Source organism: Miniopterus natalensis, chromosome 11 (genome assembly GCF_054644295.1).
Source record: "Miniopterus natalensis isolate mMinNat1 chromosome 11, mMinNat1.hap1, whole genome shotgun sequence".
NCBI lineage: Eukaryota > Metazoa > Chordata > Mammalia > Chiroptera > Miniopteridae > Miniopterus > Miniopterus natalensis.
In genome coordinates, this window is record NC_142091.1 from 27,923,922 (window position 1) to 27,936,142 (window position 12,221).

Here is a 12,221-nt window from a genome sequence, read left to right on the forward strand (position 1 = left end):
GGTGATGAAAATAGTTTGAAAAAGACAAATCACAACCTCAACATATTTAGGCTCTTCCTGATGCCAAAATAAACCTTTCTTGCCTACAGAAGTACTATTTTCTCCGCCCCCCACCCCACCCCCAGAGAAAACTGAAGGTTACAGGGCTTCTCATAATTTCTGGAGTATAATAGGAGCCAAATAAATATTTACTACATGACTGGAAGTTAATGGAATAAGTGTCAGCGTCGCATATATTTACAGCTAATGCCTCTATTATACAAAGCCAACAATACGTGCAAGTAAAATGACTTTCCAAGGGACCTAGTAAATATTCTGCCGTGAGACTTCATGCCTCACTTTTAGCATCATTTAATTTGGAGCAGGTCATTATGATACAAAGAAGGTGAGTGTGAAAGGTACATCTTACTACTCAAGCTCAGGGGCTAGTTATTTATCAATTTTTCAATCCTCACCTGAGGATAATTTTTCCATTGCTTTTCAGAGAGTGGAAGGGAGAGGGAAAGAGAGAGAAACATTGGTGTGAGAGACACATCAGTTGGTTGCCTCTCACAAGCGCCCTGGTGGGGATTGAGCCTGCAACTGAGGTATCTGCCCTTGGCACGAATCGAACCCAGGACCCTTCAGTCGACGGACTGATGCTCTAACCACCGAGACAAACTGGCCAGCACAAGCTCAGGTGGCATTTAAATGTGGTTAGCTTTAGGAGCTAATTTGGGAAAGGGTAATAGAAACATGATGTTTATTTTTCTGTTTGGTTTCTACTGAGTTTACGTAGTTCCTATCACACTCCCAGAAAATAAAGTTATTTTGACAATAGACATTAACTGGCTCTGAAATGTTCAAATGGAACTTAGTTCTTCAGTGACAAAGATATTCTTATTGCTGATTTTTGAACAAGGATGTGTTGTTTCAGATTTTTGGAAAAAAGTTTGACTATTTTCTCACTGGATTCACTTGTTAATTTTACATCCTTGAGAATCAGGCCTGAACTGCTTTCTTATAAAAATATACATTGTGGCAAATGGTCAACTAACCTCTGCCCACTCAGTAGAACCAAGGAGACCAAATTCTTCTGCATCCCAGCTTGCAAACAAAATTGTTCTTCTAGGCCTCCATCCTAAAATATATGTATATGCATATAAGTGCTGAAAAAAATGCACAATATACCCAAGACATTGCCAAGCCCAACAGGAAAAACAACAACAAACAAAAGCATCGCTTGTTCAGGTTTAGAATGATTGGCTATGCATGGGAAACCATCTGTGACCCGCAGCTGCCTAGAGCGGAAGAAAGGGTTAGATGTGGCCTGTGTTCTGATTGCAGATCAAACAGAAAAATCCTTGACAACTCTTCCTGTTTGTTGTTCTGGCATCAAGTGATTGTTCAGTGTCAGCTGGTTGTATGATTTCACTGAACTCTGCCAGGATTCGTCCACAGAAGCTCAGTCAACACCACCAGTGTCTGCTGCTACTGAAAACTACAGAATTCAGCCCAGCCGGTGTGGCCCAGCGGTTGAGCATTGACCTATGATCAAGGAGATTGTGGTTTGATTCCCGGTCAGGGCACATGCCCGGGTTTCGGGCTCGATCCCCAACAGGGGGTGTGCAGGAGGCAGGCGATCAATGACTCATCATTGATGTTTCTATCTCTCTCTCTCTCTCTCTCTCCCTTCCTCTCTCTGAAATAAATAAAAATATATGAAAACAGAACAAAAATTACATAATTCAGTTGGGAAGTAGTATGGCTCAGAGTCATGAACACGGACCTCAGGGTGAAAGAAAGGTCTTATTTCAAACCCTGGTTTTTTCACTTACTAGCAGTATGACCAAGGGAAAGTTATTCAGACTTACTGAGCCTCTGTCTCTTCATCTGTACACCAGGAATAACAAAATAAAAATGCTACTTGATTGTTGGAAGGATTAAGTGGAATAGTATTTATAAACATAGCACATGTGAAAACACCGTTTATCTGAACAAATAAGCACCATGGAAACTTATATTTTTTGCCATTGTTTTTATTGTTGCTAAAAAAAATATGGATCACATGTACAGCCCCAAGACACCTTGATTGCAGGGTCAGTCAATAGAGTGGGCTTTCTGTTCTCATTGTATAATAATTATTTTAAAAAGCAACTATGTGAACTAAATTTTATACTGGTTTTTACATGAAGATCCTAAAATGACTGAAGTCACGTTACTAAGAGTATAAACCTGGATCCTGGACAGCAATCCAAAGCTGGGGGTTTGAGAATGCACACACTGCATTTTTGACAGTATCCTATTAAGTCAAGACCAGTATTTTTCTGAATAAGCTCTGATCTCCTCGGTGACTCAGTACACTTGACCTAAGGTATGAGGCGGGAAGAGCCCAAGGACCTTCTGCTCCCAGCTCCCAGGCCAGGAAGCTTTAGCTGACGGCTAATTCCGGCGTGTTCTCCTCTGTGAGGGAAACCTTCTCCATCTTCTTAGTTGCCAAGAGTGACAGCCAACATCATTACACTTTAATATATCAATATCAGTAAAGTATGTGTTACTACATAAATGCAAACATGAGTGAGCAACACAGTGAACAAACCCACGTAAGTAATGTAGCCACAGTCCACTGAAAGCTGTTCTGCGCTGCTACTAAGCACTGTGCTGCTCGGAGGACAGTCCCCATGGATCCCCTCAGCCCACCCTGCACACAGACCTACGAGGGGGCGTTGTACACTCACTCAACAAGGACTAAACCGAGCTCGGAGAAGCAGGCCTTTCCACTCTCTGTGTAACTTACCTTCTTTTTTCAGAATTCCAAAACTCCTCACAATTTCGTGAACGACAGCTGCTCCGCTCTGAGGGTCGATGCCACCAAACACCCACGAGTCACGGTGACCTCCCAGAATGACGTATCTGTCTGGGGAGCATTACTGCAGGTTGGTAACACAGCCCGTCGCAAATGCCTCAAGAGCATCTGAACACAGCATCAAGACTCAAAGGGAGCCCTGGCCGGGTAGCTCCGTTGGTTAGAGCGTCGTCCCGATACCCCAAGATTGCGGGTTCGAGCCCCCGTCGGGCACACACAAGAATCAAGCAATGAATGCACAAAAAAGCGGAACAACACATCAGTGTTTCTCTCTCTTTTTTCCTCTCTCTCTCTCTCAAATAATTATTTTTTAAAAAAAGACTCAAAGGAAGATAGCAGGGTTTCTGAACACGTGTGTAAACACATTAGGTGATTTGTTCTGATTCTGATATACGAAGAAAATATGAAAGTGACAAGCAAGTATATAATATTACAGTAATTATAACTATGGATGTAATGATAATTAAGTATTGAATTATCCCCTTCGCATCTTTACATAATTCTCTATTATTCCTCTCTTGCCTAGTTAGCACTGATTCCAGTACTTTCAGGTTAAGAGAACACAGTGGCCACACACCAAGGTCTCCACTTTCTACTTCTATTTATTTTCAAGATACAAGTCAAAGGTTTCCCCCTTTTATGAACTATTCCTATTTTCCACAGGGACAGGGAACTGCTTCCCTACTCAGCCTTCAGGGCAACCTTTTAATATTTGAAAAAGCATTTACCACATCCCCTCCCAGCTGTGAGCGACTTGTCCCCAGATGGTGTCTTTTTTTATCCTAGCCTCCCCCACCCCAATGCTTAGCAGAGCCGGCCCAGAATAGGTAAGATTCAACCAATAGCCAGTATATATTGCTTAGCTTTCATTGGAGGCATATCAACATCCTTGATTATTGAAGGAAAACACTGGCTGCTTTTAAGAAAGATATACAATTTAATTGGATCTGTTTTGGCAAAAATACATAACCAAGTAATTTCTAGAAGTAAGACTCTTTATAAGATGTATTAATCTCCAGGTCATCTGAAATCCAATGAACAACATGTGTCCATATATGTCATCAGCTTAAAAAAATATATATATATGTAAAAAATTCATTAATTCAAGGTTACTTTAATTTTCTGAGTGCTATCTTTTATATAGATATTTATAGTTATCATGAAGATATATTCCCATGAAAAACCACGTGGCAAACAAATCCAGAAAACACCTACAATCCTCCGTCTCTCCCTGCCCTTCCTCCCTTGAGCCTCTAAGCAAAGCCTGCACGTTTTATCACCAGCCTTGGTCATCGGGCCAACCTAGCCCCACCGTTTATATCACAATACAAAATTACCTCATATTTATGTATTTTGTGCTTATGTAAGTTCCATTAGGGCACAATGAGGTTTTGCTTTGCTCACCTGAGAGCCCCAGAGCTCAGAGCCATACCTGGCACAGAAGAGCTGTTCACTTGATTTTTGCTGATGAACTTACCTGGTTCCACTGCTCCTCTGAGGGTTCCAACCACATTGTAAATTCTTGTCACTTTGTTGTTGGAATGGATGTGCATCTTGACTTTCCTAATGCAAACATAAAGAACACGTTCGGAAAATACTGGTTAACAGGCTACCGCCCACAATTTTTAAATCTGACATCACTGTTGAAAAGTTATCTAAAGGTACATGGGCAAAATTTACATTGGCCCACTGTCCAATTATAAGGATGTAATTGGACAGTTGGCCAATTACAACCTGTGATTCAACCTGTGATTTTGTTTCCTGCTGGTACTAGGTAAGTTTTACTTTTCCAGTCATCCTCTATAAGTGCTTTCTTTTTAAAATAAAAAAAAAGGTTTCTGCCCTGGCCAGTGTGGCTCAGTTGGTTGGGAATCATCCCACACACCAAGGGTTGCCGGTTCCATTCTGGGTCAGGGCACACGCCTAGGTTTTGGGCTCGATTCCCAGCAGGGGATGTGCAGGAGGCATCCACTGGATGTTTCCCTCTCACATCGATGTTTCTCTCTCTTTTTCTCCCTCTCTCCTTAAAAATTAATAATAAAAAAATTTTTAAGAAAAAGAAACTACCCTAGTTGCCCCCTCCTGTAACAGCCTCATTCTCTGATCCACTTGAAAGAACACAAAGTTTCCTCCCCCTAAAAAGAGTTAAAATAAAAAGAGTCTCTTAACTGTGTAGAAAAGTTTCCAGTAAAGCCAGGTCCCACGTTGTAGGGCACGTTGAGACTTCCTTTCCAGCTGCTGTCCGGTGGTGCTGCTCCACCCATTTTTCTGTTGAACACAAAAGGTATCAGCTGAAGGAAACGTTGAGCTTACAAGTTAAAATATCAACGAACTTGCTTTCTTGGGTGTCTGTCCATCACAGCTTCTGCGAGTCAGCAATGGTGCAAAGCGCTCTGCACCTGATATGCCCTCCAAATCCTCACCGGGACGCGTACGAGGTCAGTGCTGTCAGCCCCACTTCACAGATGCGGAGCACGAGGCGCAGCGAGATCAGGCACAGCTGAGATTCCAGTATTTGTCAAGAATTCAAACGCTGTGCTACCAGCTTCCCACAGTAAACCATGTGGAAAGTGCTCCCCAGGGCATGCTCTGAGGACACAGCTTGATGCCAAACTTTTCGAGATTTTTGCACCCATCATGCTGTTTCTCCCACTGATGAATACATTCAAAATATGTGGATGGCCGTCCTTCATAAAAGCACTTTCACACATGTATATGAGGGAGAGAGGAAGAACAAAAGAAAGATTTCACGTCAACCCCAGTCCCTCAGAGGTTCACACTTTTTTTTTAATTTGGAAAGGTAAGAGGATTCAGACAGACCAGCCAGGACATGCCACCGGCCTGGTTAACGCTTAGCCGGGGGCCGAGAAAGAGAGATGCCAATGCTTATGGAACCATGCGGGTTCTTGCAGGTCTCCACACCCGCCTGCACCGTACCAGGAACATGGATTGGTTTTTTCTTGATTTGAGCATGGAAACCAAGTTTATCTTTGCTAAAGAGCAGCAGATAAAATAATACGTTCAAGACAAACTGGAGAGTGGGAACCATCAGGTTCCTCCTTTCCTGTGCCTGCACACAGGTGCTCGTTCCCTTCCTACATATTTGAGAAAACGCGAGGAGCTCAACTTGACCTAGAATCTAATGCATGCCCAAGACTAACACAATCGATAAGATTATCTTCTCATGGAAAACGAATCGTAAGTAATGTCCTGTTTTAAATTTCTCTATCACATAAATGCTTACTTTCCTTTTTCCTATATCTCTATGGTGTCTGGCTAATAAAAATAATTTAAAGTAATATACTATCAAATTCATTTATCTATTTATAATAAAACTTCACATACAAAGCACCAAGAAATATGAGTGGGCGTTTTTCATTGGCAAAAAGCATAATCAATAGTGGAAACAGCAAAGAATTAAGTAGGCAAAAAAGTTATAGAAGGCAAGTAAAGAATATATACACATGCTTGGTTACACATAAAATATTTATACAATGATATATTGTGTACTAATAACACTGAATGCCTTTGGGGTGGAAATGGGTAAAAGGGAAACTTTTTACTATATACCCCTTTGAATTTTAAACTATGTAAATGTATTTCCTTTTACATAATTGCAATCACACTATACACTGTTTTAGTCCCTTTGAATTTTAAACTATGTGAATGTATTTCCTTTTACATAATTGCAATCACAATATACACTGTTTTGAAATCTGCTTTTTTCACTTACTGGCATAGCATATGAATGTTTCTATATCATTAAATATTCTTGTACAACATGTATTTTAATGGCTTGAAGCACTTATCATAGCCCGTAATGTATTTGACTACTTATCAATTATTGAAGATTTGTGCTCTTTACAGTTTCCCACTATTGGAAGTAATGCTAAAATCACTTTCATCTTTTAAATATCATGAATATTTAGAATTTATTTATAAACATGTTTACACAAAAGCATAATCCATGGAGCCCTACAAATCTGTGCCCAACCCTGAATTCTAACCCATGCAGTAAAGCTGAGTCCCAAAGAGGAGAAGTCCAGGGTGCTATTTCTTAATGGGCCCTTAAACCGGAGAGATCCCCCCTACTCTCTGATGTCAAGCTCCTCACCTGGAAGGAGGGCACCGCACTAGGTTATATAAAGTTTCTTTACAGTCGCTGCAATAAAAAGATGAAGGATATCTTGACCTCCAAGAAAAAGGGGGACTGACTGGCCAGACACTGTGGTCCACAAGCAAGTCTGCTTTCAGAAGCCAGTGTCCTCTCCAGTCCTAAAAGATAAGGCAGAAGAAGGGACACGCAGGTAGGAGAAAGCAGGGCGGGAAAGGGGACCGAGTTCCAACGCCCCACTGGGACACACTGGGAGACGTCTCAACAATGAAAGCATAGGGGCTAGAGGAATAGAAGTGGAAGCGAAAGGGAAATGGCTCTCTGTTATTCCAGGTCCTCCAAGAAGCAGACAGTTAGAGGATTAGATGAGCGAGAGATTTATTAGCGGAAAGGCCCATGAGGAAAATGGCCAGAGATGCAGGGAAGGCTGAGAAAGCCATCGGGCGGCTACGCAGGTCTGATATGGGGGAAAGAGAAAGGGAAGGAGAAAAGGGTGCTGGGTGGTAGCATCGAGCTGAGCAAGGATGTGGGGGGGGTCCTGAGCCAACGTTTCCCATCAGAAGGGTCTTGGAGGGGTTGGGGGTGTGTGAAGGGGTCCTAATATATGGTGAAGGGAGAAGATGTGACTTTGGGTGATGGGCACACAGTGCAATATACAGATCTTGCAACATAGAAACCTACACCTGAAGCCTAGATGTTCATATTAACCCCAATAAATTAAAAAGAAAAAAAAAAATGAGTCCTGTTCTTTTCCATAAGAGCCTGATGTAGTATCCCTGACGCACAGTCACTGACTGGGAGCATCTGTGGGAAGTGCGGCCCTGACACAAACAGGGTGATTGGTTTCAAAGCACAGTGGCTGGAGCAATGGATTAGTCATGCCGCCTGCATCTGGAGATCTGAAAGGCTCATTTTCATGGCTGTCACTGACCACATACCAATATGTGAAGAAATTCCAGAACAGACCACTGTTCTATAAAACGGTGATAAAACTGGGTGCCTCACCCACCTCAGAGAATTTCAGTATCAAATAATGGAGATAAAAGCCTAAAAGTTGAAGCCTGCCGATAAAGAGAAGTGTGCCATCTGTTTCTTACAGACTTACTCCAGGAGCTTCTGTGCATCGAAGTATCCGATCGGGTGAACAGGAATACTTGGAAGGCCAACAGCCTCTGGGATTTCACGTCGATAAGCATATTCTGAAAAAAGATGACCATTCTTCTAATTAAAAACGTAATCCTTTTCAGAATGTTTTCTGTAAGCCATGTTAAACATATTTTCATATTGCATCTACCAGAATTGTTGAAATAAAAAGACAGACAGTTTCAAATGTTAGCCAGGAAGTGGAGCGACTGAAACACTCATACGCTGCTTCTGAGGGTGTAAAATCAGAGTCGCTCTGGATAACTCTTCTGAAAAGCGATGTTAAACGGAAATGTGCACTGTGGCACTGCAATTCTGCTTCTCAGTCTACGCCCCAGAGCGATGAAAACATATCATATGCCCGCAAAAAGACCTGCACGAATTGCTCATAATAGCCCCATTTATCTTAGCCGAGTACTGGGCACGGTCCAGGTGTCTGTCAACAGCAGAATGAATGAACAATGGGTAGTAGACAGTCCCACAATAGAATGCCACTCGGCCATTTAAAAGGAACAAATTACTAACACACACAATACCAAGGGTACATTTCAAATCATTATATTGCGTGAAAGCAGCAAGGCACAGAAGAATACATACTGTTTGATTCATTTTATATTAAGTTCAAAACCAGGCAAACTAGCCCTAGCCGGGTTTCTCAGTGGTTAGAGCGTTGGCCTGCAGACTGAACGGTCCTGGGTTCGATTCTGGCCAAGGGAGCATACATCCATTGCAAGCTCGATCCCCAGCCCTGGTTGGGGCGCCTTTGGGAGGCAACCAGTTGATGTGTCTCTCACATCAATGTTTCTCTCTCTCTCCCCTCCTTCCACACTCTGAAAAGCAGTGTGAAAAATATCCTCAGGTGCAGGTCAAAACAAAACAAAGCAGGCAAACTAACAGTGACAGACATCAGAGAGTGGCTGCTTCTGAGGGGTGCAGTGTAAACAGACCAGAAAGGAGCACAAGAGAACTTTCTCAACTTGTGGAAATGTCCTGCATTTTATATTAACATAGATGTATGCAATTTTTTAAGTTGATTGAACTGAACTCTTAAGATCTGCAAGTTTTAGTGCATGTGAACTCAAATTCAAAATAAAAACATGCATTTGTCATTTCTTTAGATTTAAGAAAAATAAAAGCGATTTTTTCGTCTCCAAAATTTTAAATTATCTACTAAGAGCTTCACATGATTACAGAATCTTTCTTTCTTATGGGTATAATAACAATGATATGTTGCATGAAATTTGTTTTAAAGTTCTCCAGAGTAATAACAATAAAAACATAAAAAATGGGGAATTAACAGATGAAACAAGATTGAAAAAATGTTAATTATTTCTATCATGCATTATATATTGTTATATGTTATGTATTATGTATAATATAGTACATATAATATGTATGTTAGAACTGTTCCATAATAAAAAGTAAAAAACAATTTTTTAAAAAGAATAGGGCCCCAAAGGGAATTCGCTAAATGTAAACCCCACAGGGATAACACGACTTCCTCCCTAAAATGCCATCATTTAAATTAGAGGCTAATCAATAGAAATATTCCGGTTAATCTCATCTTCTGTTCATAACTTTACCTTTGCATAACTAACAGAGCTTGGGAGAAGGTGAATTTCCTTTTAAAACTTGGTAATAAAAAGTGACATAATTATGTGATTTTATTAGAACATAATATGTATTGCTCAAAAAAAAAAAAAATCTATGACAATGTACCAAGTTCCAAAAAGCTTTACAAAGCTAAAGTACATAAGCTTAAGAGGAATCTACAATTTGGTAAAAAAAACAACAAAACAAACACAAAAAACCCAACCCCACGAAGAATAAATATGGAAATGCCACAGACACTTTACTTTGGCAACCTATTTTATCCAAGTTATACGCCTCGGTTAGTTTTAAACCACACAAAGTAAATGAGCATAGATTTTTGTGGATGTCATCAAATAGCTAAGCGCAGCCAAATGAATTAGCTCCCTTGGTTAATGGTCTGCAATTGTACAGGGGACGAGTTCAGCACAAGGCAAGCATGCGGGCTCCGGAGCCAGACCCCCTGACTTTGAACCCCAGCTCCTCATTTCGTGGTGCAACAACCCGGGCACACCGCTTCCTTCTAACCTCCCTTTCCTCCTCTGACAAACAGAGGCAATGCTACTAGCTAGCTCAAAGGACTGCTAACGCATGTGAAGAGCTGGCATTCAGGAACCGCTCCTTGAAAGTTACACTATTGTCTTTATAGAGCAAAGATACAAGAAGTATTTTCTGGAAACTAGGTTCTAAATGTCCCATTTCAGGGGTTTATAGAACTTCTGTTCTACTATCCCGTATCCACAACTGTGAAATTCCAAAAATGTGAAAATCATATATTTGAAGAAAATTTACTTGGCCACAAAACCTGATTTGATGTAAACTCATTTGACAGCAAAATCTGACTTACACAGACATAGGCTATTTATATTACTTGCTGCAAAAATGTTTATATGCTTGCTTCCTGCATTGTCCCAGGCCCTATGCGAGTGTGATGCAATCTATGGCATATGTACTGTATTACTTTTAAATATCTGAAACTGTCTGAGTTCCAAAACCCATCAGGCCCAAGGGTGCCAAACAAGGGATAAGGGACCTGAACCAATAATGTTCAGAATCCAAAACTCTTTATTTCTTAGATGCAAAGAGAGTAAGAAAAAGTCATACTTTGTTGTCAAAAGAAGTCCTTTAATAAAACCACTTAAAGTGTTAAGTTTCCCATGATGCTAATTAAGGCCTGATCGCTCACCATTGGCTGGGTAACCAGGTGTGAGAGGGTCCCCTGCACCGTTAAGATTTAAGATATTTCCGCGCTGGACACCGCCTCCAGGAAGATTCCAGCCATCTGGATAGGATGCCACCCCAGGAGCAAAGTGATCAGCAGGGTCTGAGTACAGGATGACTCCTTTGGCCCCCGCCAGCTGGGCATTCTTAACCTGTAAAACACAGTGTCTCTTAGTTCAGGTTGGTTCTTCCAAATTTGGTTATATCAATTCTCAAAATTATCCTTAAATAAGTAACTAAACTTTTTATTTTTCATCATTAGACCTACAACTGAGACGATTTCACAGAAAATTGGCTCCCCCCGCCCACTATAAGCTCCAAAGTGTGAGTCCTCAGAGCAGCATATGTGGATAATGCATAGGTTAGCGGTGCGACTACTTGCTGTTTCCTTCCACTAGTCTAGAAACACAAGAAGCAGGCCATATTCCCATTTTTCCTATGGTTGAAAGGGCATATCTTTGAAATTTAATTTCCCACGAAAGAGAAAAAATATATACATGCACACACACACACACACACATATATATATATGAACAAATCAAGTGACCATAACTTTAAAAACTGCTATGTATATATAAATTGGCTTCTTCCATTAACTATAATAATTTGTTTTAAAATTTAATGTAGTAAGTCTTTTCAAAATTAATATTTAAAACAAAGCTACTGAATCAAGGTTACCAGCCAGTCCAGCGCACACCTCTTTGTAGCCCATAGGTATAATTTGTAGGTGTGGGGAAAAACCTGCTCTGTTCTCTCTGATCTATCCCACTGGCCACACTGCAAGGATCCAGTTTAAAACCCCAGTCTATAAGCGAGTATAGGTGTCCTCCCTATAAGGTGGGCATGCTACCGATCATGAGAGGTTTGTGGTCCTCAGAAAGTTTCAAGGGTGTGACTCTACACATATAAGATACAATATAACTTTATATTTGTGGAGAACAAAAAAAGAGATGATGTTTACCTTATTGCCTCTAAAAATTTTCCCATATCTGGCAATCGCAATCTTCCCAGAGCAATTGATTTTCATATCCCGCTCGAGTTTAAAGAAGTCTTCAGTCCGGGCATAGTTAACATACACGAGATCACCCTGTTGAGATCACAAATGATTTAGCACAAGGAAAGCTAAATACAAGGGTTTTTTCCTGCATGGGGACTGTTTCACATCTTTGAAATAAGGGAAGAAGCAAGAGCATACAAGAGGGTCAGAAAAGGATGAGCCTTAAGTGAGAGATTCGGGGAGAAATGAACTTGAGTCCAGAAGGCAATTAGCTGGGTTAGAGACACAGGAATTTAACAGTAAGTTATATA

At 40.9% G+C, this 12,221-nt stretch overlaps 1 protein-coding gene across 2 annotated transcripts in view; it reads right to left on the reverse strand.

The window, feature by feature from the left end:
* FOLH1 (folate hydrolase 1) overlaps window positions 1-12,221 on the reverse strand; it is a 47,328-nt gene that overhangs the window by 13,823 nt on the left and 21,284 nt on the right. For both annotated transcript variants that reach the window (XM_087821614.1, XM_087821616.1), the window contains exons 5-11: window positions 11,875-12,000; window positions 10,879-11,065; window positions 8,065-8,158; window positions 5,015-5,113; window positions 4,323-4,408; window positions 2,777-2,896; window positions 1,038-1,120 (exon numbers count right to left, since the gene is read on the reverse strand). In XM_087821614.1, the coding sequence (XP_087677740.1) occupies window positions 1,038-1,120; window positions 2,777-2,896; window positions 4,323-4,408; window positions 5,015-5,113; window positions 8,065-8,158; window positions 10,879-11,065; window positions 11,875-12,000 (795 nt within the window). The remainder of the gene's footprint in view (window positions 1-1,037; window positions 1,121-2,776; window positions 2,897-4,322; window positions 4,409-5,014; window positions 5,114-8,064; window positions 8,159-10,878; window positions 11,066-11,874; window positions 12,001-12,221) is intronic.